This window comes from Pangasianodon hypophthalmus, chromosome 8, assembly GCF_027358585.1.
Source record: "Pangasianodon hypophthalmus isolate fPanHyp1 chromosome 8, fPanHyp1.pri, whole genome shotgun sequence".
NCBI lineage: Eukaryota > Metazoa > Chordata > Actinopteri > Siluriformes > Pangasiidae > Pangasianodon > Pangasianodon hypophthalmus.
Window position 1 is genome coordinate 21,819,878 of NC_069717.1, and position 26,813 is coordinate 21,846,690.

The window sequence follows — 26,813 nt, forward strand, 5'->3', positions numbered from 1 at the left end:
AAATATTTACCCATTAATTCTAATCTGATGGTTTGAATAGGGAAATGCTAAAAATAAATATACAGTATGTGTATTGAGAAATACTAATTAATACAAAATCTGTGCTTTCAGTATAATGACAGAATGCTTAGTCAAGGTCATAGGTTTATTTGATAAAATTTCCCTCTTTTTCCATGAAAGCAGCACTGAAATGACTGTATCAGGCAGACTATCCAATGCAAGTAACCATAATAGTTATTTTTTGGTTCAGATTCAATCTAAACCTCTCATTCAACTTTCTAAAACCTTTAAAACAGTCTGCAGCTTCGTCCTCATGGCCATGACCTGTAAATCACATGGACGCAGATTGATGTGTAGTTAAAAACTTTCACTGCCAAGGTTACGTTATACAAGCCACCGAATCTGATGTTTTCATTCTGACTCAGTTCTCAAAGACTAGGCACAGGGAAATAAATGTAAAACACACCAGATTTGATCACGACAGCTTGAAGTAACTGTAACCTTTGCTCAGCGCCAGTTAGGAGGACGTTCCCCATATTGGCTTCCTCTCACATTGAAATTATTACGCTATAAAAATCATACACAAAGCTATAAATATTGCTATGGAAATTTTTACTATACAGTCCAGTGCATCATTGGCTCTTCCCCAGAGTGGGGTCAGTGCGTGAAGTAACCACAGGAACTCCTGGTTCCATAAGTCCACATTTAAACAGCCTCCCAACACGACGTCAAGTGAAATCCCATCAGTCCCCGTCTTGTTAACAGGCATAATGTGTTTTTGGATTGCATATCAATTAAAAAAAAAAACAAAAAAAAAAACCTCACAAGCCAGCCATAGAAAGAAGAGTGACCAACATGGAATTGGCAGCAAAACGTTTTTGTTTTGATTCAATTTTCAGTTTTTAAGTGTCCGTCCTTTTTTTTTTTTTTTTTGGATCACCCCTTGGTTTAGGTTTGATCACCGGAATGTATTGTAGCCATGTAGAGGCAGTGTTTTCATTGGCTCAGGCCCTGTGGAGGATGCATTTGGATTGGCTGGAGTTCAGGCTTCGCTGCTGCACTCGTAAATGTTATCCTCCACAAGGGCGATGACCTGCTCAAACTTGTGCTGCAGTTGAGTGCGTCTAGCAGTCGGGTTTGAGTCCAAAGCGTTCACCACCTGTCACAAGGAGAGACATGAACATATTTCATATAAATACACATTTGTAATTCTAATGTTTATGTGTAGTAGGTCAATATAGAAGTTAAGGTTCTGCCATTAGCCACATTTGGTTTCTTAAGCAAGAACATTTGGTCTCTTTAGCAATTTTATTTCAAAAAGGAGTCTAGTGACAAATCTAATGATTTTTTGAGCAGCAGTTAGTGATTGTCCTGCACTTGATGTGGTGCTCCAACTCATGGCCCAGATCCTGTTTTTTTTTTATAAGTTAAGAAAACAGGCTTGCTGGACCCACCACCACTATGTAAAGCCTGACTGAGTTGTGCTTGCAGGGGCTGATGTTTCCAATGACTAATCAAGGATCACCATGGTTTCCCTATGATCAATCACTGATCACCATTGTTCCCAACAACCAATCACTGATCACCATTGTTCTCAAAATTCAATTAATGATCACCATTGTTCTCAATGTCCAATCACTGTTCACCAATATTCCCAATGACCAATCACTAATCACCATTATTCCCCACAACCAATCACTGATTTCCGTTGTTCCCGACAACCAATGATTATTCCCAGCGTCCGATCACTGGTCAACATCGTTTGTCCCACCCACACACTTTTGTTCTTCATTTTAAACTCTCTCCTTGGTGATATTCACACATAATAAAAGCAATAAGAATTAATACATTTTTAAAACTTAAATAATTAATAAAAGTAATAAAAAAATTATTACTTCCAAAAGCTTTTTCCTTCATGTCAATTTCCAGACTCACTACTAAGTGGCGTCTTTCTTCACGTAACACGTTTTGATATAGAAATGATCATCAAAATGAATACACAAATTAGTTTATGATGTAATGTAGGGAGTTTTTTGAGAAAGCATTAGCTATTTTCCCCTGAAAGGAGTTGGGTACACTGAACTTTAATCTTTAACAGCTCAGCTAAATGCTTACACTGGATTCTGCCTCACTTGTGTGTCACTTTGGTTAAAAGCATCTGCTAAATGTAAACACAAATTTAGGAAGAACATGGCATAATCAAAGAAACGCCTACTAACAAAAGTGCATCCGAGTTTTCATATGCCGTTTATGCACTCCTGACCTTCACCTAGCTTTACAACTCTACTTCACCATCCGGAAATATGGCAAGAGAAAAGAGAAAGTGCAAACAATTTGGCCACTTCACACACATGCAGAGCGTCACAGACAGCGCGCCCCCACAATACTCGGCAGATCCAGCTAAGCTGCTGTTTTCCAAACCCCCATGCAGTTAGTCTTTCATGTCCAGCAGAGCCATTCACTTAGTATTATGCGTGTAGAGAATGAGCTCAATCACACACGCCTGCAATCAGCCATGTTTTTCACTGCGCCGCTCCAACATGCTGAGGCTGAAGAATGGGTATTAAAACAGCCCCGGGGATTAGCGTCAGGGTGCCAGGACGCACGCACACACACACACACACATACACACATACAGTCACTCAAATGATATACTGCAGGTGGGATGGGAAAAGGCCACTCTTATCAGGCATATGGGAGGTGTGTGTGTAAGCATGCGTGCATAAGCTTGTTAGGAGAGTTGTATAGAAGTCTACTCTGTCTGACTCTGAATCACTGACTGTAACTTCGTCACGGCGCATGAAGACAAGTTTGAACTCCTTCATACCTGAGTGCGGTATCTCTTGGCATATTTGTAGATCTCGGTCAGGGCCAGGTGGGTGTTGAATTCGTTCCGGTATTTCTATTAATCATAGACAGAAAGCTGATTAGATTCATTCACAAATAAAAAATCATCTGCACTGAAAAACCACATGACTGAGAATGTATCATATTGCTAATCCATTAAGTTATGGTGATGCATGCACTGAAAAACCACATGACTGACAATGTGTCATATGTCTAATCCATTAAGTTATGGTGATGTTTTATATTTAGCATATATCTGTATATGATCTCACAGAAAAAAGCGTGGCTGCCTGGGAAAACCCTTCTCATGGTGAATTTCCAGCATTTTCTACTACATATATATATATATATATATATAAAAGCATCGTGGACATTTTGGCAGCGAGTATCTCATTACAAATTACTGAATTGATTAGGCTTATGTCCATTTCACGTTGCCATATAGCTCTCCAACTACTTGTTCAAAGCATGACATTCACTGTGTGAGGAAATCACACTCAGCTAACAAGGTTTTAGACATCTTTTGGAAGACTCACTGTTTTTAACACCACCACTATTAAACAGGCTCCTTACCCAACATGATCTTTGAAGAAAGATTAAATACATTTCTACACCATTTTGGTTAAATACTGTATATTTAATATTTTAGCCTGTTTTCCAGAATTCAGCCACTGTGCCATCCAATGGGTTTTCCCAGACTCCCAAACAAATATTATGAGGTTAAAATTAAAATATATCCTTGCATTTTTTCCATAAACAAATAATGTCAAGCCACTAATACTGACGATCATTTGGCACTGCTGAATCATGCTACACATCATTTAATTTCATTTCATCGCATAGTGTGATGTACTGAAAAATGTCATGAGGTTTTCAGTTATCAAACATGAATTTTTTATACTGTTGCAGCCACAATTTAAGGCAAATCTTTCTCAAAAACGTTCCTCAATTGTCCTAATGTTATGACAGTTAACAATGAAAGCTACTCTCAGGTAACATCTTACTCTTGTTTTTTTATCCATTTATATTAGCAACAGGAACATTTGCAGATGTCCATTATAGAAAAAAAAAGTGTAGAAAGCTGTAAGGGTTCAGTAACTCACGCGTGACTCCTCGGCTAAGTGCGCGTTCATCTCCTGCTCACTGAGCGGCGCCATCTCTTGGATCTGCTTGTAATAGGACTGAACCCTCTTCTTGTACTCCGGGATCTCTTTAGCATACAGCAGTTTATTGGTGGGCGAGTCCTGTCAATCAAAAAGAAACAAGAAGAATGAATGACATGCCTGTGATTTTCCCATCTAGTGTGTTTTGTTTCCAGTGCAGTTCTCCAAACTGCAACATGCACTTCTGGAACCGTGGGAAAAGATTAATGCTGAGCAGTGTTGTGTAGCGCAAAGGGTTCTCAGTTTCCTCCTCAGGGACTCTAATGCGGGAAATTTTTTATTCTGTTCCACTTCTGCACACGCTTGAGTCGAGGCTGTAGGATGATGATAACTTGGTGCAGGTGTGTTACGGGCAGAAAACATGAAAAATGTGCAGTGGTTCGAGAACCTTCAGTGTAATGAGATTAATTCTAATAAACTTGAACAGCAGAAGAAAGTACAATCAGTCCAGAAACATTTATATAGGAACACCCCCTCAAAATATTTTGCCAAGTAAGCTTAGTTAGTCAAAACTACAATTATTTTAGAAAGCAAGGATTCTTGACACAATATGTAAGGAATATAAAACACCACGGGGCGTGCTTTAGAAAATAATCGACGCAGCTTGAACGTGAAGCGGAGTTTTATTCCTTTATACCACAACAAAATGTTGAACATTTGATCTGTTTATAGTTAGATTTAATGTAGCATCTGCGAGACGGGTTATTTATGTCATAGCAGCTATAAACAGTCGTCCCCTCATCAGCCTCTCTTTTTTTCTTTCTCTTAAAGTTAATAAGACAAAACAATCGCAAACTCGGCAAACCAAACAAACGAAAGACAAAACAAAACAAACTCTGTAACATTGTCAGGTTACCGGGAAACTGCAAACAGACAAAACGCTCTGTCCTGAAGACTTAAAAACGTAAAAAACTTCGTCGAAAAACTTCAGGTTACAGCTTTCCCTCTGACTGACACTGGAGACTCCTTCCAAAATGGTATATAAACAGAAAACTTCACTATATCGATGACTACATGTTTTTAATCCATTTATGTGCAGTATCCACTATAAAAAAATCCCTGTGTATGTTACTATAGAACTGATAACGTCTAAACGAGTGTGTTAATATAAACCTGAACTACTGTTGTAGAACTGTTATAGAACCAATCAGATTTCAAGAATTCAACAGCACTGTGGTGTAATATAATTTATCACAGTCTGTAAAGTTTTTTTGCTAACTACCTTGCTATAATTAAGCAATATCTCAGGAGCAAGAGTGTCGTAATGAATATCAGGGCCGCTGTGATTCGCCGGCAGGTAATCACAGATGTGCTGATATTCAGTACAACAGTTCTACAACTAAGAAATTAATATAAAGTAACTGACATTTCAGACATAATATAGCCAAATATTTTGTTTGTTTTGCTCCGTCAATGAAAATAGCTCCGCAGCTGGATAGAGCGTTGCGTGTTGCCATGGTAACGCACAAACTAATTGACAACGTAGTAAGTGTAATAATGGTTTCAGTCTAAAAAAAAACTATTGCTAGAACTGGAATTTTATGTAGCGAACACAGAAAAGCTGCGTTATACAAATGTACCAGTGCTGTTATACTTAATATCAGCATTCCTGGACGCTGCTTGTCCAATCAAACTACTGGAGTGGAACTAACTGTTTTTACAAAGTGGCTTAAACGTCCAATATTACAGGTCGAAGAAGCCCTACTTTGAAACCTGAAATAGCAGTAGAACATAAAACAGCTATTAATATCATCACCAAAGATACCAAAGCTTATATTTCTACGTTTTACTGCGGCCATGATGATATCTTGTATATCAGGTAGAGTAGTTGTTAGTTCTGTTTGAGGAAATGCATACTCGCCACAGTGCGCTCTTCTGTAAAATTGAAGTGTATTTATGTACAGTTTCTGTACTCCATCTATGATTGAGCATATCATTTTTCATACTGTGTCAGTGAGATCACTGAAATGCAAATAATTTGTGTTGATTGCTGTGTCTTCCATTCCATATGCTCCAGCTCTGACCCTGCATTTTCTTCAAGCTGTAAATCTGACGACGTGAACTCTGTAAGCAAGTTCCTTCTTATTAGCTTGATTGTATGCTAACAGCCTTCATGTGAACAAACTGCATCGCTTGCTGTGTTACATGATTTCAATGCTTTTATGTTGATAAACAGCAGGCTAATTACAGTTGAGTCAGATAATTAAAGCAGAATTAATCCATGAAAGAGTAATCAATGTGCAATTGTGCGTAATTACATTACAGCTCTTTTGTCTATATATCTAACTCTCTCTCTCTCTCTCTTTCTCTCTTTCTCTTCTCTATGTGTATCTCACTCTTTTCCTGTCTTACAGTTCACTTCCTGCATGCAGTCCATCTGTCTGGTGGCCCCTGACCTTTGACATCCACCTTTCTTTTTTGCTCCTGCCTGCAATTCTCATGAACACACACACGCAGATTCACCTCATCTACATACCTCACTATCACTGACCAAATCACCAAGAAAGAGGGGAAAAAAGAAGTTTTGTGTGTGTGTGTGTGTGTTTCAGCTTGAGGCCTTTGGAGATGGGAAGTGAGATCAGAAGACGGAGGTCATTGTGTGAGTGTGAGTGTGAGTGTGTGTGTGCACATATTTTTATATCTTGGCGTATGTCAGTAGAAGGTCTTCCCAAGGATAGTTAAACAAACGTGTGTGTGAGAGGTTTAAGAACATCTCCATGCTGACTCCATCTTGGCCAAAAGACAGCAATATATTAGAAGTAAGATTAGAACAGTGTGTGTATATATTATGTGTGTGTGTATATATATGTTTGAAGGTTGAACGTGTTGGGTGACTATTCCATATTTTCCTGAGTGAAATGTTAGGAGTGTGTTGACAGAGGAAGATGAGGAGCTCTGCGGCTCTGGAGGCTGACAAAGCAGGAAGAATGAGGAGTTTATTTCAGGGGTAAAGGAGTGAAAGGGTTACTTGAAGTATGAGGGGTTAGAAGCACACCCAAACACACTCACACACACATTTGCACACATGAGAAGGACTGAAAGATTTGAGAGGAGATGTTAACAGAGATACCTAATGCTAACTTTACCCAGGTGCAGGAACAGACATTTGTGTGTTGACAATAGTTCCAAAATGGATTCCAGATGAGCTTACGGGCATGTTATGTGGTGTTTGTGTATGTATGTATGTGTGTGTGTGTGTGTGTATGTGTGTGTGTATGTGTGTGTGTGCCTTTACCTTCCCCAGCTGTAGGTCAGAGATGGAGCATGCGTCGATAAAAGCCTGAGCTATGACGGACAGACACGCGTCCATGTGATCCGTCTTATCGATGTCAAACACAAACTGTGGATTCTTCAGGATGTTCACCCAGAAACGCAGAGGCAAACTAGAGAGCGAGAGAGAGAGAGAAACAGACAGAGAGAGACAGGAGGGGAAGAGAGATAGTTAAGGGAGGTAGAGAGGGACAAAGTGACAGAGACAGAGAGACAAAGAGAGGGAAAGAGAGACACAGGATGAGGGAGAGAGCAACAGTGATGGAGAGAGAGAGAGATACAGAGACAGAGAGAAAGAGAGAGATAGAGACAAGGAGAGACAGAGAGAGGGAGAGAGTGAAGGAGTGAAGTATAGAGAGAGAAAGAGAGGGAGAGAAGGAGATTTTTTCGCCATCAAGAATTACCAATTAAAACACATTTTAGTGTCACTGGGGAGCCAAAACTTTCATCTCCACACCAATTTGTTTCTCATAGTCATGTTCTTAATAGCCTTTAGAGTCTTTTGAAATACACTTAACCCAATCATGTCTAGCCTTTGAGCATTTAGGCTCATAGCTAATTTCCACACAGCTAATGTTGTTTGGCCAACAAAATAATTAGCCAATGTGAACTCAGCATCCAGAAACCTTAACTCACTGAGAACATGACACAGCCACCAAAATATACAGACTATACGGTATGAGGATGATATTAGGATTGTAACGAATGAGAACATCAGTCAATCAGTCAATCTCTATGAGCATCAGCAGCAGAGTACAAAATTAATTTTACAGTGAAGTTGTAAATACAATACTGAATTTATACACACTGAAATTTGTCCTCAGGTGAGTGCAGGTTCCTGCACACCCACAAGCAAAACTAAGCAGAAATCTGATCATTTATGCAATGAATGCCAAAAATAGACAAAAGTGTGCTGCAAAGTAAAAAAAAAAAAAAAAAGATAGATGGATTTTAGTTATGAAGTAATTTGGACATATTTCTACAAAAAAATATGCACATAGAAATATTTGGCAGGAAAATATCCCGTGGTGCTTGAGAATGTTGGCACAAATATGACAGGCTGAAAAACAGAAGGCCGTACTGGCATACGCTAGGAATAAGGCTTTCAAAAAAGACGCCAGCATTGCTGCTATTACAGACTGAGTGGGTGTGTGTAGGTCTGGGTCAATAAGATCTTTTCAAAATATAGTCAGGTGAAAACCCAAACCACGCATCAGTACTATCCGGAAAATATCTAACAAAACTTCTTTCTTGCTGTCTTGGTACCTGTTTGTCTTCCAGATGTGCAGCGTGTCTGGATCCGTGATTCCCCGTTTGTCAGCCTGCTCTTCTAGGAAATCGAAGAAGTACTTCACGGCTAGTGGTGGCTTCTCAGGCGGGATGCTGAGGACGGCCTGGAAGAGGTCATCCAGGAACTTCTGAAGTGTTCCCTGTGTACGGTAATATCCAGAAAGTGGGCTGTAATTCACAGTCTGGCAAAGTGTTATGCTTTATCTGAAACATTCCAATTTCTAGGATCTATCATTTCTCCATATGTAGTGTTAATATTCTCAAAATAGAAACTCTTGGGGTGTGACAGTATACCAGTATTGCTTAACCATGACAATGGAATTTTAAAATCCACTGCCAGACAAATGTTTTTGGAAACCCAGAGGTTATGCTTTATTGTAGTTTAATCATTATTAGTGCCAGAGACGAAACACAAAGGCACAGAATGGCAATTAATAAGAAAAATATTTAACTAATCTTCCACCAGATACTTAAATCTTAGTGTTCAGTGATTTATTAACCAGCTGCTCTCAGATCCCAGTGGGACTCTAACTGAGTGCGTTATTAAAGGCAGGTGCTGTAGGAGAGTAAACCCATTAATCCTGTACATTAAAGACTCACACAGTTCTAGCATCAACAGAAAGACACATGTATGAGTTCCTGATTAGAGCGATCAAGATCCTGGCCTATCTTAACCTATTTTTTTAAGAATTGTATTCGATTTAACCAAAAATACCCAACAACATTTAACTAGCAGTGTGTTATGTATGCAGTTCCAGCATGCATGTTCAGGTAATATACATCTCTAAAGCAGGTTAAACCACAGCACTGCTGAATTCTCGAATCTGATTGGTCAGAAGGTGGTGATGAATTTTCTAAAACAGCAGCTCTGACAGTAGTTCTAATGTGCTTGTTCTAATACTTCATTGTTTCTATAGTAACAGCTCATTCACAGCGCTTGTACGGTGGATGTTCCACGTAAAGAGTTTGAAAATGTCTTGTTATGTAACAAAGAAAAGTGTATAATTGTTGATATGGTGAAGCTTGAAGACATTTATTTAACAGTTATCGAAGGAGTCTGCAGTATCAGCGCTTTTGTAACAGCTGTAACTTTAAGTTCTAACACAGGAAAAATGTTGCGTTTTGCAGTTTATTGGCAACATGACAAGCTGCGTTTTTTTTGTCTTAACAACTTCAAGAGAGAGATAGAGGGTGGTGAAGGATTGACTGATTACAGCTGTTGTAAAGTGAAAACCTGTTTGCAGACGTTCCATATAAACGGATAAAGGCATGACGTGTTGTATAGTAATTCATTAAAAAAATGCAATCATTGGCTAATTGCTGTGGGATATGGCGATACGTATCGTAGGACGATGACGAAAAATGTCTGTTGATAGATATTTTCCTATATCGTCTATATCGCCAATGTCTCAAAGCCACTTTTAAGGTCGGGAGCTAGGAGCTAGGAGCTACTAGCGGTGTGATGTAACAAAAAACAAACAAAGCATGGAGACACGGATGACGGATCCTTGACATGGATCGAAAACTCCCCACAATACGCCGACATGGAACAGGCATCATTCCAACTAAAAGATGAGGAGCTTGAAGCTAAAAAGGGAGGTACTTCTGTCGTTTGGGAATAACAAATCAAACACTGACCAGAAAATGGTCAAGCTATGCTGCAGACCAGTCATGAATGCATGCAGTTATATATATATATATATATATATATATATATATATATATATATATGTGTGTGTGTAATGTACTATATGATATATATATTTTCAAGATATGAAATGATCCATATCATGATATAAGATTTTGTCCATATGGCCCAGCTCTAGCTGTGGTATAAGAGGAATAAAACACTACAGTATGTACTGTTAAAGGAAATAATCAGCTTTAGGGTGGTAACAGTACTTTGTGTCACGCCGCATCACATCACTGTTGATTATTTTCCTATAACAGTACACCCGGTTATGTTTTATTCCTTACATATCATACTTCTGACCATGTATCAGGTGAAAATCTGTAGAGAAAGAGAAAAACTGTATGTCTGCATTATTTTGATAAACAGCTCAATCCAATGAGTGACCTTATAACAAGTCGATTTCAGTAAATATTTAGAGATACTGAGATTACACTGTGAAAGTGTCATATCTTTCCAGTCTTACCTTAGTGGAGAGTAGGCGGGTCAGATAAATCTCAGGCAACACCTTCTTCCTGTGACTTTGCCTATGAGACTTCTTAGTCTCTGTGAGCTCATCGTGGGGTGGGACCTGCACCAATCACAACATCATAAAGCACAATAAAGTGGCTTGCATGCTATGAATTGTGTGTGCTAAAGACCGGCAAGGTCCAAACAACAATGAATAATCGAAGTTAATGGAGTGCTGAATGTTTATAGCTGTTTAATGAACACTAAACCTCAGTGAAAGGAAATGCACACACAGATAAGTTTCATTAAAGAATAAACAGAACTTTTAAGCTTTTTTTTTCTCCTGAAGCCAACGCATCTGCAACTAATTCGTGTTGTCAGTTTAATTTTGTGAATTTCATTTTACAGACGGCTTACATTAGCCAGAGCATTGTCTACCATGTCTCATTCTCTTTCACTGCTTGTCATTGCTCTGAAGATTGTATGTACACTACAATTCCTCCAGACATGGGGAAAAACCTGCATAATCATCCACAGACCTCAAGTGTGTGTGTGTGTGTGTGTGTGTGTGTGTGTGTGTGTGTGTGTGTGTATGAAAGAGAAACACACACTTACCAAATGTACGTACTTCTCGGTGTCCAAGTCTTTAGCTGCATTGAAAAACGAACAATTACTCAGTAAACCAGACGTCAGACATAGAGCCAAAGGTAAAAAACGAAATGACAGAATAATTAAAGGAGAGAAATTCAACATGCTAGGCTGAAGGAAAGGTTAATGAGAGAAAACCCGAGAAGTAGTGAGCGTGCATGTGTGTGTATGTGTGTGTGTTAGCAAGGTCAGGAGAGGAGACACACTGATTGGTAGTGGAGCCAGCTTAATGAGCTTTAGGACCTCATCATGATTACAAAAGACATTAGCTTTCTCTGGTTTACAAACACGTCCTAAAAAGAGCACATACTGTACTGACCCTCATTATGAGGCGTCTGTATGTGTGTGTGTGTGTGTGTGTGTGTGCGTGTGTGTGTGTGTGTGTGTGGGTGGGTGAGTTATGTTATTGTGTGTACTAAGGCTTTGACAAATTACATTCCAATTTTAATTACTTAAAACATTTAACATTCAGATGCATTTAAAAACTATCATGAGGCAATGTCAATATTTCACACACAATGGGCCTCATCACACTGAATACAAATTTTTTTTTTCGTAAATCGTTCGCAAGAGCATTTACGCAAGAGCATTTACGCAAGAAATTTGGTATTCGTGAAAATCCAATTAGTTAGGAAAAATGTTCGTATCCATTAAGAGCTCATGAAATTGCATGAATATGTAAGGAGACTCAACCTCGATGGATACGCTTCAAATCATATATTTGGTGAGTTATGTATAGAATTACGTTTAAACAGCTTATTTATTATAATTGCACGCACAAATGCAATAAATTTTTTTTTTGTAAAACTCAGTCATTTCATATTAACGATAAATCCAGAGATTAAAACAAATAAGACAAGCTATTCAGTTAGGATAAAACAGCGCCCTATAAAAGGAGGAAGAGTTAGAGTGCATCAGTACTAGCTGCCACGCTGCAGTGGCTGAGCTGCATTACTGGAAGAGTCACATGGTGCTCTTTGTCTATTTACTCATTTATTATTTTTTTTGTGGATGTCACTACATGTAAATCAGCTGTATGAACACACTTGGTAATTTACATGTGATTGACATTTATCAGCACACACATGCAAGTAGGAAGAAAATCTGCATTATCGAAACTTTTGTAAATCTGGCAGGAATTTTTAATTTGGTTTGGCCTATGAAAACATTTACACACAACTCTACTAAATAATTAATAAATGCAGCTCAACAACATCAATTATGTTTTTTAGACACATGAGATACACTGAGGAATAATTTACACGGGCCAAATTCCAAATTTCCTATTTTCTATAAATGCTTACTAAAAAGGGTGTAGTAAAAGGATGCTGTAGAACCAACGCCTTTAGTGCCTTTCAGAAACTGTTACTACGTACATGTACCATCACTTTTAGGACATATACTGTTTGTTTTTCATGTTTAATTAAAAATTGATGCTTATTATTAAAAAGAATGAGGAAGGACAAAAATGAAGGAAATTTCATAAGCCTTTCATAAGTGTCCACACTTACAGGTAAATAGGAAAATATTACCTTTATTTTTTTATATATATATTTATTGAAATTCTCAGTGTGTCTCATATATCTCTACAAACTTTCTACATAAAAACTCAATTAAAAAATATATATATTTTGTACCTGACTCCAGTGAAAGCCTTAGGTTTTTTTTTAAAACTATTTTTAATTGAAGGTTTTAGAAATAATTAGAAATTTAACTGAGTTTTAGAAATCAGCTGCATCATGTGACAGTCCTAAACTGCAGATGTCAAGAATACTAATATACTTTCATCAAAAAAGGATATTTCCAATAATTTTGGTCATCAACCAATTTTTTTTTTTTTTGTTTAATTTCCGGTATAATGTTTTATTTGTACTCATTATATTCCTACACACTGAGAATACATTTTTAATAATTTAATATTCTGTGGTATTCAGAAAAAGTCAAAATTCACAACATGCCTTTTTAAGTAATAGAAAACTAAAGAAACTGGATATGTTTTTAATAATTTATGCATGAAATGGTTAAAAATAGAACATCACAGATCACTATAAATACTATGAAAAGTATTGAAAGAGTGAAATTAGTTCAGCCATAATTAAGATACATTAACTTGAATGTTTTTCATGATGGCTGAAAATGATGTTTTAAAAGCAACAAGTGGTTGTGCTGGAAAAAAAAAGGTAGGCTATGGAACTAAATAATCTAGACGCATCAATTTGCATAAGGAGTTGTTTTATAATTGCATCGTGGAACACTGAATGGGAATTGAATTTGAATTGAATCGTGAGTTGCCTAATGATTCCCATCCTAGCAGCCATGCGTAATGTAGCATAAATAAGAGACAGATCTCTGTCTGTAAAAGCAGGTAAAGGAAAATTTAATATGTTAGTCAGCAGAGCGCATCCATCCTACTGGGCCTGACATACACACACACACACAGAGTCATGGTCATTACCTCTGCCCAGTGTGTTCTCTCTCTTGTCTTTCATACTCATGGCCAGCGATGCCCCATCAGGGATCTGTAAGGAGCAAGAGTTTAAAGGTCAGAGTTCAGGAGGGTCAGAGGTATTGTGCTCCACTCAAGAGGAGAGAAAGCACTCATTAAGTTGAAGAAGTTTACATACTGTGTAATGAGTTAGACAGCCTTTTCACTGAGCCGAGACTGCGGGCTTCACTGCACGCATGGACACACACCACCACACACACACACTTCACAGCTCATTCCCTGTGGCACCTCGCAAGCTAAACAGTCACGCTGCTAAGAGCGGAAGGGTCATGACTGTTTGCACACACATTCCGTCTCATTCCCTTTCTCCCTCTGGTCCTTTTTTTCTTGCCTCACGCTGGGACATAGTTTAAGAAAAAGGGAATTTGGGGGGAAAAGGACACGCACCTGGTAATGAAACACAGTGTTGAGCTTCTTCCTGCCGTCCTCCATTATAGAGGTGTTATCCAGATCCTGAAGTATCCGGCTACTGCAGCCTCCACCGGGAAACCATTCTGCCAAGCCAAAGAGGAAGTCAAATCATCTTCAAACTCTAATGCGGCTGTCGAAAGTTTTCATAAATGTAACCTAAATCCTAACTGTAAAGTCTAACTCCAACTGTAACTTCTAACTGTTAACTCTAACCCTAATTTGAAACACAATCCTACAGACTACAGACGATTTAGGCCAAATTAAGGGTCAATAGCAAGTGTGTTGTGTGCCAAAAGTGGGCCAGCTGTAAGCAGCAACAGTTAAAGTTTGCTCGACATTTGAAATCTGGGCCAAAAATGTCCCAAATGCAAGAGACCATATATATAAAGACTGTGCGGCATTTCAATTCTGGGCCAAAAGTGACCCAATTGTAAGTTCTGTACTAAGTTATGGCATCATCAGGGTTAGTTTGTTATTGTGTTCTGGTTAGATTGGGATGAATTAATCATTGTCATTCCACAGCCGTACAAGGGCCAGATGGAAATGTTAAGCATGGGCTCATTTGCTCTCTGGAATAACCCTATTACTCTAATCTTATATCATATTATTACCCTGCACTGCCTTGCAAAAGTATTCACCCCCCTTGAACTCACCACATTTTGTAGTGTTACAGCCTGGAACTGAAATAGATTTAACTGGGATTCTATGTCACGAATCTACACAGAATGATCCATATCAGTGACATGAGGGGGATTATAGTCAAATATAGTTTGAAAAACTATTCCATAAATAAACATGCAAAAGGTGTGGTTGCATATGTTTTTACCCCCTTTCCTGTGAAACCCATAAATTGGTTCAAGTGCATCCATTTCCCTTCAGAAGTCACGTAATTGGTTGAATGGTCTTGGTCTTCATGATGCTTTTTGTTTAGGAATGTGCTATAACAAACAGGTGTATTTATATTGAGATCACGTATGATCACTTTAAATGCACACAGATGAACTCCATTCAACTATGTGACTTCTGAGGGCAACAGTTTGCACCACTACTAGGCAATGGGGATGAATACTTTTTTTTCTATTGTTTGCAAACTTTAATTGTGCAAACTACTTAGAATTCCTTCCCACTTCAATATTACTGGCTATTTTGTATACATTCATGACCTAAAATCCCAGTCAAGTCCATTTCAGTTCCAGTTTGTAAGACTATAAAATGTTTAAAAGTTCAAGGGGTGAATACTTATGCAACATCTATAAGTGATACTAAAGTGGCTACTACAGAATTCATCACTGCCTACTATTACTTCACTGTATTTATTACTTGAATGTCTTAAAATCTCAATGAATTTATTAAATGGCAAACTTAAAAAAAATTGCTAGTATACTTAATAACCAGCCATGGTGCTCTGTACCTGTCTGAATTTTATTTATTTATTTATTTTTTTTACCTAATTCGACATCCTCCTCTCGAGGCCACTGGGAGTAGGGCAGATTCTTATAGAAAGCTTCTAAAATCTTCTCCTTCACCTGACAGATGGTGTCTGTGTTCATCACACGCACACTCACTGAGTCCATCCCGAAGCCTTGGAACGACACGTTAATGTTCTGGAACACACACAAATGAGGTTTCAACAAAAATAAACATCTCCAAAATTGCTTTTGAATCATCTAAAAGCAACTGAGGAAGAAAAAACCAGGAGAAGACTTCAGAATGGGATATAATACAAGCCCACACAGTTAATCAGCTAGCCTCAAGTTATCTTACGTTATTGTGCAATTATTGTAATGAGCGTCTTGGATAAAAAAAGAAAACCCTAAAAAAGGCTTTCAGGCTGTCAGTACATTAGCAGTACTTAGCTTTAAAGTGGAGCCAACACTGCCATATCTTTCAGCAACATTCATGCTAAAGCTACAATTGATGTGCCTTAAGGAACGTTGTGGATTTGCTGATCAAGCTGCTTTCATCTCATGTTGTGACATCTGAAAGTCTTTTCAGGTTTGTAGAGCTCATTACGATAGTTGCACAATCACACGACATGACTTAAGGCCTGCTATTTTGACAAGTTCATGATCAGACGCCTTAATCAGACAAAATGCGGTAAGGCAGATGAACAGACAGCATGTCAGATATCATATTGAAACACACCAGTGGTTTAGCCTCGATGTTCTCTCTCAGGAGCCACTCTTCGTTCAGCGTGTATCTCGCCTTCCCCGTGATAGCGTCTATCGAGCCTTTGTTTATCTGCTGTTTGATCGCGCACAGTAGCAGGAAGAATGGCTCGCCAACCGTCTCCTGAAAGAAAACGTTATAAGAAAATTTTACTAACACAAAAACGAACAGTGGATTGTGCATTCGCTCCTGGGACAATCTTCCAACTGTTCAATTATACTTCTGAGATGTGTCGTATTTGGAAGATGATTTGAGTAAACACATTTGTCAATGAATAAGTCATAAATAAGGAATAAATCATGACAGGGTGTGCTCTTATAGGAAAATAATAAATGACACGGTGCTTACTGGGTTACTGCTACCATCCAGAATGTGATTATTTAATATAACAGCATGTCCCTGAGTGTTTTATTCCTCTTATACCACCGCAATTTGTCAACGATTACAATTTTAAATGTATTAAAGAACATGAAGCACTTTTTATTCATTTATAATTACACTGAATATTGCAGAATGCCTGCGAGACAAGTCAGTTACTTTTATCACTTATGTTATTGCAGCTATAAACCGTCACTCCCTCATCAGTCTCTCTTCTTCTTTTTAAAATCATCTCTAGAAGAGCTCAGTGGTAAACAGAAGGTCATGGAAGGTCATGAGTTCAAATCCCAGAACCACTGTTGCGCCTTTGAGCAAGACCCTTAACCCTCAACTGCTCAGTTCTATCCTGTCTCAAGTGTATGTTGCTGTGGATAAAAGCATCAGTTGAATGAGGTAAATGTAATAAGACAAAAATATGCAGCTTCTCATGTTACAAAGAAATTGGAAAGTGATAAGTTCTTTGTTGTGAAGACTTGATCCAGGTGGAAAATTTACTGACCGTTGCAAAAACGCTGATACTAGAAACTCCAAAGGTTAAATGAATATCTCCTTACAGAAACCTTCATATTTTTCTTTGTTAAATATCATCATGTTTATTATTATTATTAGTCTTGGATTATGTCTAGCATCCATACAAGTCAGGGCTGCTGTTATAGAATATTATTCAATACCTTCTGACCAATCAGAATTGAGAATTCAACACTGCTGTGGTATAAACATAAATAAAAGACAAAGACGCACATGGCAGAGGTGTGCTCATAGCTAGGCAAGTGAAATACTAATACAGAGAATGTTCTGAGATTTACAAGAGATTTTGGACAACCAAGCCTACACACCTGGTTAATGGTTCTATCTTTCTAAATGGATTCTACTTGGATGCTTATCTAAAAGGGAAACACTTTGTTGTAGGGTTCTACTTAAGAACTTTTAAGAGTTCTCCCAGAGCTACAAACTAAATAATGCTTTGGTGCTAGAGTCAACTTTATTTTGAGAAAGTACTTTGGCCAACATATTGAGAATTGGGTTTCAAAGCCTCTAGATTATAATAGTTTTTATCTCGCCCTCTCACTTTGAGGTAGCTGTACATGCAGATGGACATCCAGTTAGTGAGCATCTTCTCCACCACGGACTCCGTGCGCCGCAGCATCAGCTTGGGGTTCTTGGAGGCGGACGCGTCGATCAAATCCACCAGCAGCTCCTTCATGATGCTGGTGTAGTATTCCAGTTTGCCATGGAGGGCGATAGTGAGCAGTGAAGCCAGATTACATCTGGACAGATGGACACACATCAAAAGGTAGAAGAGAGAAAGAAGGGGGGTAAAAAAAAAAAGAAGACAGTTGTGTTAGTCGACTAAAGCAGCTGTGCTTCCCAATTGATACAGAAGAAAAATGGCTGAAGCTCTTCCATTTACGGGAAGAGGTGTAAGTGCTGGAGAGCGTAGGCACAGACGACTTTGGGGATTGTGTCAGTACAATGCTTCTTTCACATGTATGAGTTTGTGTGTGTGTGTGTGTGTGTGTGTGCGACCCACAAAACCGGGGGATGTGGTTGAATCTGGAGACTCTTTCAGCAGATTCCAAAGCTCCTAATTACATGTGAATATAATGCTGAGACAGCCATGAAGTCTCTGATGTACCCCAGAATAACACTCCCAGCATGCAACAGGGCATTGCAGTATTACAAAAAAGTCGGAGACCACTACCACAAACTATTTTTAGTTCAGAACCCGAATACAATCCTTTTCCTCTTTGCTACTTATTATTCAAGATTGCATCAATGTATAAGAAATCCTTGCATTGATATAATAAAATGAATAATGTAACACTGTCAGTTTGTTAAATTCCTGTCAGTCAAACCAAATGTGTCAAATCCAAGCTGACATTTAGGCACTTGATGAAAAGATTACATGATTACAAAGCCCATTAACTGTTTTACGGACCAGATGAATATTAAGTAGGGATGAAAATGCCAGCCAAGCACCATAGACAATCCTTTGGCATCGAATGCAGTATACAGTATATTCTCTGCTGTGGCTATTTTATTTATTTTTATATATATATATATATATATATATATTCTGACTTTCGGGGGTTACCTGTCTCGGACAGCAAAGTCCTTCTGCTGTTCCAGCGCATGAACGAAGGTGATGAGGAAGTGCTTGTTATTGAGGAGCGTGGAGAACATGGTGATTCCCTCCTCTACATTGGGCCTGGTGGTGCTGGAGGGCTGAGAGACGGAAAAGAAGCAAGACAGTAACAAATAAGTAGGACAAAGGATCTTGAATCACATTACTGAGAACTGGGTAACAGGTCGTTGAAGAAAAAAAAAGACAGACTTAAAAACCCCAAGGTTTTGCAACATCATTTTGAATCATTTATATAGGCGCAGAAACTATCACACATAACCCTTATAATAATGCCTCATCAAACTACTGTGCAAACCAGTCACTCTGCACAATGTGTCAGTAAATCCAGCTTAACAAGCAAGGTCGCTGCTGCATTGTACCATTTCCTGATGGTGTTCTGTTTAAAGAGCAATGCTTTGCTGTGATACACCTCATTTACTGACTCATCAGTTCTAAGTAAAATAAGGACTCTGAAAAAAAAAACCCGAATTCAATCTTTTTTCTTATAGAAGATAAGGTTGTATCTGAACCCGGACAATCTGCTGTCTGATCTGTGCTTTACAGCGGGATGGTCCAATATGGTGAACATGTCCAATATCATGGTAACCTTGCATATGTGGCAGTTTTTGAAAAGATTAGACAATTACAAAGTCCATCAGTTGTTAAAAGTTATTCATAGTTTGCCTTACTGCTATGTGACTAGTGGCTGTAGCACTTCTGCGTACCAGCACTTAATCCAACCCTCATGTATAGTTGAGGCACTTTCTGTGTCTGTGTAAGTATGTACAGTCATAATTTTTTTGTTTTAGATGTTTATTTGATGACATTTGCATTACTGGTTCAGTAAAACAAAACAGCTCAGATTTCCAAAGATTACTTTTCCAAAAAAAAAAAAAATGAAATGTTACAGAAAAATGTTTGTATTAACATAATAATGTTCTCATGAACCTGTATGAAGTGTACCTGAGACTAGTGATGCATTTTTAAAAGCTAAACAGTTGGCATATATTTACTTTGTTTAATTTAGTGCTGTTTACTACTCTTACTTTCTCCACCATAGATTTATGTAGAAAATGTTTCATTTTATTATTTTTGAAAGCATCTTTGCTTTATAACATGTCTCTATATTTGTCTAAGACTTTTGCACAGTACTGTATACATGTGCTTAGTTTTGGCTCAATTCCTACATCCTTTTTTCCAGCTATTATTATTTATTCTGGTCAATCGCTGGCACTTGTATCACTCTCTGCTTTTTTGTTGTAAGGACCCTGAAACGCTAAGCCAAAATTGAAGAATAAGCGTCAACTGAAGCGGACATAAGATCACCTCCTGTCGCCTGAATGTGTTGAATTCTGTGAAAAGTGAAAAGAACTCTAACACACCGCCAAAAAAGACTACAATAGATAGCTGACATGCAAGTACATTCTGCTCCTGCGCGAAAAGAAATACACACCAGGAGGTGTCAATAATCTGTAATTGAAATGAAATGAAATGGGTGGTGTGGTGGTGCCGCCTTACAGCTCTAGAGCTCCTGGTTAGAAGTTTAGCTTGGGTTACTGTCTGTGTAGAGTTTCGCATGTTCTCCCCATCCCAAAATCATGCATGTAGGTGTGAATGAGTGTGTGAAAGTGTATGTTCACAATGCCCTGTGATGGACTGGCATCTCATCCTGCATGTATTTTCACCTACCACCAAGTGTTCCCGGGACCCTGGCCAGGACAATGTGCTTACTGAAGATAAATAAATGAAAGACAGCAGAAAAATTGCCCCAGAGTGCATACTATTGAGGTCAATAGTACACCACCTACTAGGATCCTTATCTATAGTGATGTACTATTTGAACATGCTATTACTGTATGTACAATATTTTGAGAATTGGGACTGAGGTGTCACTGAGGGGAGACAGTGGAACTGACTCCCTGGGGCTCTCAAGAGGCTTGGACTAAAAATTAGCATTTTCAAGAGACAGAAAGAAGGACCACCTGAAAATATACAGGTGACGCTCGAAAAAATAACTCTCAATAGTGGCTTGGTGTGCCACAGAACGTTTACAGCTAAGAAATGAACAGGGGAGAAATATGTCTGACACTGAAAGATGACTAAACTGATAGATAAAAACTGATATTAAGTGACTACACCCAACAAAAGCTCAACTGTTAATCGTCTTAATTCTTTTTGCTGTTTGACCCAGCAATCAGACCTGTCGCAAGAACAGCCTGAGTGTTTAGCTGAGCTGTAATGAAGCAGTCCCCACAGAGGCTTTCCATATGCTCCTCGTAAAAATAGAGAGGATGGGCGCGGGGTGGGAGAGACAAAGACAAATGTGCATGTGAAGATTTATGTTCGCTGATGTGAGGGGAAAAAAACAGGGTGCGATTCCTTTAAAGACGATCGGCTGTGTGAAACACTTCATCACTGTTACCTACAAACCCCCCCATCTCCTGACCTGAAATCTGTGTTTAACACAGACACACATGCATGGATTCACACACACACATACACAGACACATGAGTTGCATATAGATGCATTCATTAATCATAGCATAATGGAATGCCGTGTCAAAAGACAAGCTCTTTTTCATTATTTCCCGAGATAACTTTGGGAGTCTGTTCCCCTTTTCACAGCAACCCAGAAACCTGCAGACTCAGCAGCATTCATCCCGTCTGCACGTGTGTGAGTGTGTGTGCGTGTGTCTGTGTGTGTGTAAATGAAGGTTTGTGTGCTTTACCTGCCAATCCTGCAGCAGAGGGTGGGTTTCAGGTAAGGCTCTTGGTCCCAGAGCATCATTTTCATACACCGGCTGAACCAGACTCCTCTCATAGTCTGAACACATCTACACACACACACACACACACAATATAATGAGATTTTAATTAGATAAAATTGTAACAAGATTTTCTTGAGTAATAGCTTAATGTGTTTTATTTAGAGATTTGCAGTGCTTTGTAATAGGATTGAAGGGCAATAGTGCAAGAATAATGAAAGGAGAAAAGAGATGGAGGAGAGGATGAGATGGAACAGAGAGAGTGGAGGAGAGAAACGCTGAAGGATTGTGTTGCATGTTGCAAGGAGATTAGACTCCCAGTAGGCCAGCTGGGGGAAAAGGAGCTGAGGTCAGAATAAAAGTATTTATGTTTCTGTTCATACTACTTTTCAACACCACACACACACACACACACACACACACACACACACACACAAACATACCCTTTTTCCATCCCATTACAAAACATTAGCCACTGCACCTTTACCCTACTTACAACCACATAGGCAAGGTCACTGTTTGTGTGTGTGTGTGTGTGTGTGTGTGTGTGTGTGTGGGAGGGTTGGTTTCCTTGTCTACGTGCCCACTATTGTTCACACAGTGGGGATGGAAACTGTAATGCTTGTGGTTTTTCAACACAGAGGAAAAAGACACATAGTTTGTCCGTCTGGGCTAAAAACATTAATTGTAAGTCTGACAAAAACATGCATGCAGACATGTGTGCACATACACACACACACACACACACACACACACAAGCAATCCTACAACTATAAAAACTCTAACTGTAAGCTATATCTATAATGCAACTATTAAAAACAATAATGATACTAAAGCTATAACTATAAACTATACTACAACTACAAATCTATAACTATAAACTATTATATACAACGACTATAAAATGATGAACTGTAATTGAACTATAATTATACTACAACTATAAAGATGATAAACTCACTGCAACTATAAAAACTATAGCTATATTAAAATTTAAAAAGTTATAACTATAAACTATGCACTACAACTATAAAGACCATGAGCTATAACTATACTAGAGCTAAAAAACTATAAAAGTATACTACACTACAACTATAAAAAATAACCATATACAATACAAAAGCTAGATATATACTACAACTATAAAGATAATAAACTATAGTTATACTACAAGTATACATCTATAACTATAAACTATAGCTATACTACAACTATACATGTATAACTATAAAAATATATACTACAACTATAAAGATAATAAACTATAACTATACTACACCTATACATCTATAACTATAAACTATAGTAATACTACAAGTATACATCTATAACTATAAACTATAGCTATACTACAACTATACATCTATAACTATAAAAATATATACTACAACTATAAAGATAATAAACTATAGTTATACTACAAGTATACATCTATAACTATAAAAATATATACTACAACTATAAAGATAATAAACTATAACTATACTACAAGTATACATCTATAACTATAAACTATAGTTATACCACAAGTATACATCTATAACTAGAAAATATAGACTACAACTAGAAAGATAATAAGCTATAACTATACTACAACTATACATCTATAACTATAAACTATAGTTATACTACAAGTATACATCTATAACTAGAAAATATAGACTACAACTATGAAGATGATAAACTATAACTATACTACAGCTGTAAAACTGTAACTGTATACTACACTACAACTTTAAAATAGCTATAATTATATTAAAATATAAAAGCAATAACTATAACCTATGACTAAATTAAACAACACTAAACCTATAAAACTATGCCAAAACTAAAACAGAAATGTACACAGTACTAAGCAAAAAGAAGGAAATGAATGGCTTCAAAAATAAAACCTTTCTAAATATCAAAATAATGACTATATTGAGCAGTACACAATAGACCAACCAATAAAAGAAATAAAGCAAGTCAGAATTAGTTTTTCTGTTTAGGAAGGAAGGAAATCGGTTGGCAGCTTGTTCTAGGCTTCTTCAAGAACTTTTCTTTGTCTGAGCTATAGTCTCTACTGGTTTTGTGATTTAGTCACTTAGTTACTCAGTATTTAGTTCCTTAGTAAAGTCCATTACTACAAACTACAAACAATTCTCTAAAATGTTAATATATAAAAATATATGGTTTGAAATTTTTTGTTCTGCTGACACACTAATGCAGTAGGAATAAAATACACACGTAAGACAAAATTTATACCCAAAATGTAGGGAGCCTAATACCTTTGCACAGTACTGTACATATAATTATAAAGCTAAACTTTAAAAAGAACATAACTATAAAACCATTAAAAAAAACCTTTATAACTATAAAAACTATATTTAAGCCTAAACCCAAATCTAACCCTTAAACTATAACTATAAAAATGAAAAATACCTACAAACCTAAGCCTATCATAATAACCATCATAATAATAACAAACGTTTTAGCAATTTTAGTTTTAAAAATAAAAGCACACTCCAACACCCCCGTGCCCACAAACTCTCAACCACACAACACACATGTTGGTTTTATTATCTTTGTGACTTCTGTATTACTGTAACTACATAACGCTATGCCTTAAACTTTGAGATAATTAATTTATTTTTTATTACTCACCAAATTCTAATGTATTCCTACCATTATGGGGTCATTTAGTCCTCACAAAGGGCTAAAACATGCCTACACACACATACACACACACACACTAACATGGTGTTTCTCATTACCTTAGGGAAGAAGGTGCGAGTAACGAACTGCTTGTACTCAAGGAAGGGAATGCCTTGGCTGCGGTTTAGCTCTTTGGTCAGGTCAGTCATATCCGTCTGGAGTTCGGCAAATCCTGTCACACACAGATACACCTACATTACACACATCTACCCATATCCACACACATACTTTGACATTTTGATATATTGTATATGGAAGAGTACACATTCACTGTATACACATGTATCCTAAAGGTACACAATCTCAATATTTAGATGACATGAGATGGTTAGATGGTACCAGGCATATGAGAACTCATGGAATTCACAACATAATCTCAGTAATACACAGACTCGCTCTCTCCTCTCTCTCATATACACACACACACACACACACACACACACACACACCAGGTCTTTCATATTTAATTTAACCTTGTATAATGTATATGACATGAATATACACCAGTTCTTAAATGCGTGAACACACTTATGGCACTAGATCAGGGATGAAATGCACCCCATAATCACACTCACACACACACACACACCCACACACATATACAGAAAGGTTTCGCATTACCTCTAATTTATGTGACATAAGGTTTATGGAATTCTACTCGACATTTATTCAATCCCCTGAAGTAAAAACACTTCACTGAACAATTGAGCTATTTTCATATATAGATTCTCATATATCGACACCTCATGCATACATTTATCTCTGTTTAATCTGTCACACTGCGTTTAGTATGCACTAATTACGAGTCCTAACGATAATTTAGATGTTTTAAAGGAATGTAAATGTTAAAGATGTTTTAAAGGAATTGAATTTAGTTTCTGTTTCTAAAATTAATTTAATTTAGAAACAGAAATAGAAATAGAAAAAGAAATACTCCAGCTTTTTTTATTTTTTAAAAAAATTTTTTTAGATCCACCACATCTGTATGTGCAACAGAAAACAGAAAGAAAAAGCTCTATTTTAATATGTTTTGACAGAAATCTTTATGGAAACGGGCTTGTCATTCTCGGCGCAGGTAAACGTGTTGAAATTTTTGTCTGTTGTAGTCGTGCATACACTCCAGATGTGGTGGGTGAAGAATAGGTTAAAAAAAAACAAAAAACTCTGGAATATTCCTTTAAGACTTTGTTTTTATAGTTTTTCGTTCATGTCAGAAAAGTGTCTGTAAATTTATATCCGTTTACCATGAAACTAAAGCCAAAAGTACCAAAAGTGTGATGTAATGCCTACGCATGACTAAATCTTTCAAAACACACAATATACATTATGTGGAAATGTGTGGTTTGTGGCATGTGGGGAAAAGAACGGAAAAGCAAACATGAAGTTAACGAGACCACAAGCTGATACCTTAGTGTGTGTATATCTGTGTGTGTGTGTGTTCTTGCCAGATATTTCCCCATCTTTACCAATATAGTCTCATCCAGTTGCATCCTGAATTTGTGCATCACAGCTAAAATTAGAAATTCAGCTACTATGTGGGCTATGTGGTCTTACACGAGACGCCACACACACACACACACACACACACACACACACACACTCTCACTCACTCTAAGCAGTTAAACAAACACAATGGCCCACACAGCTATTCGGCCTACTGTTCAGAGAAAGCCACCATATGATCTAACCGTTACAGCCATCAGTGACCTAACATATGATTAGTGCCACATAAGCTGAATTTCTAGACAAATAAACACTGAACAAATGGGAATGTGCTACAGATAAATCTTACATGTACTAGACAATCCAAAACCCCAAGCCAACTTTCATAGGGTCACATGAGCAAGTTGTTTCACTTCAATAGCCTGAACTGCAGGGAAAAGGATTTGGTTTCAGCCAAGTTCCTTTTTTTTTTTTTTTTTTTTTTTTAAACCTTTCTCATCCTCCTCTCCTACCAGATCTGAAGCCAGGTTGGGCTTTTCCCCTAATTCAGCATTTAAGACACATTATTAGGTCGAATGTATCAGATATTGGATCAGCGCTGTGGGGCGTGATAAGCGTGGGTGCTCTTTGTAGGGATGACAGGAAGTGAGAGGCTCCTCGTATTGTTTTCAACACAGGATGCAAGAAAAAGTGTGTGTTTGTGCATGTTTGTGGAGCCAGTCACTGTGGAAACATGCCTGAGAGGATCATGGGGTTGGGGGGTTCATAGATATCATGAAGGAAACATGAGGAAGTCTCTCTCTCTCTGTCTCTCTCTCTCTCTCTCTCTCTCTCTCACACACACAAACACACACACAAAAAAAACTGTGGGTGGTCACTGGGTTTAGTCTCACCATTAAGTATTTTTTTTGTTGTTTGTCAGTAACCACTGTTCACTCTCTTCTCAGTTTCAGTGACCTAATTC

The 26,813-nt window shown here is 37.7% G+C and overlaps 1 protein-coding gene across 1 annotated transcript in view; it reads right to left on the reverse strand.

Moving 5' to 3' along the window:
• Positions 1 to 131: 131 nt before the first annotated feature.
• Positions 132 to 26,813, reverse strand: part of plxnd1 (plexin D1) — a 95,260-nt gene continuing 68,578 nt past the window's right edge. Inside the window, exons 22-36 of the mRNA XM_026925304.3 lie at positions 24,466 to 24,578; positions 21,677 to 21,781; positions 18,918 to 19,048; positions 17,892 to 18,090; positions 16,421 to 16,567; positions 15,723 to 15,879; positions 14,252 to 14,358; positions 13,814 to 13,877; positions 11,326 to 11,360; positions 10,727 to 10,831; positions 8,547 to 8,710; positions 7,246 to 7,393; positions 3,951 to 4,091; positions 2,828 to 2,902; positions 132 to 1,159 (exon numbers count right to left, since the gene is read on the reverse strand). Of these exons, the coding sequence (XP_026781105.3) occupies positions 1,043 to 1,159; positions 2,828 to 2,902; positions 3,951 to 4,091; positions 7,246 to 7,393; positions 8,547 to 8,710; positions 10,727 to 10,831; positions 11,326 to 11,360; positions 13,814 to 13,877; positions 14,252 to 14,358; positions 15,723 to 15,879; positions 16,421 to 16,567; positions 17,892 to 18,090; positions 18,918 to 19,048; positions 21,677 to 21,781; positions 24,466 to 24,578 (1,808 nt within the window). The 3' untranslated portion in view covers positions 132 to 1,042. The remainder of the gene's footprint in view (positions 1,160 to 2,827; positions 2,903 to 3,950; positions 4,092 to 7,245; positions 7,394 to 8,546; positions 8,711 to 10,726; positions 10,832 to 11,325; positions 11,361 to 13,813; positions 13,878 to 14,251; positions 14,359 to 15,722; positions 15,880 to 16,420; positions 16,568 to 17,891; positions 18,091 to 18,917; positions 19,049 to 21,676; positions 21,782 to 24,465; positions 24,579 to 26,813) is intronic.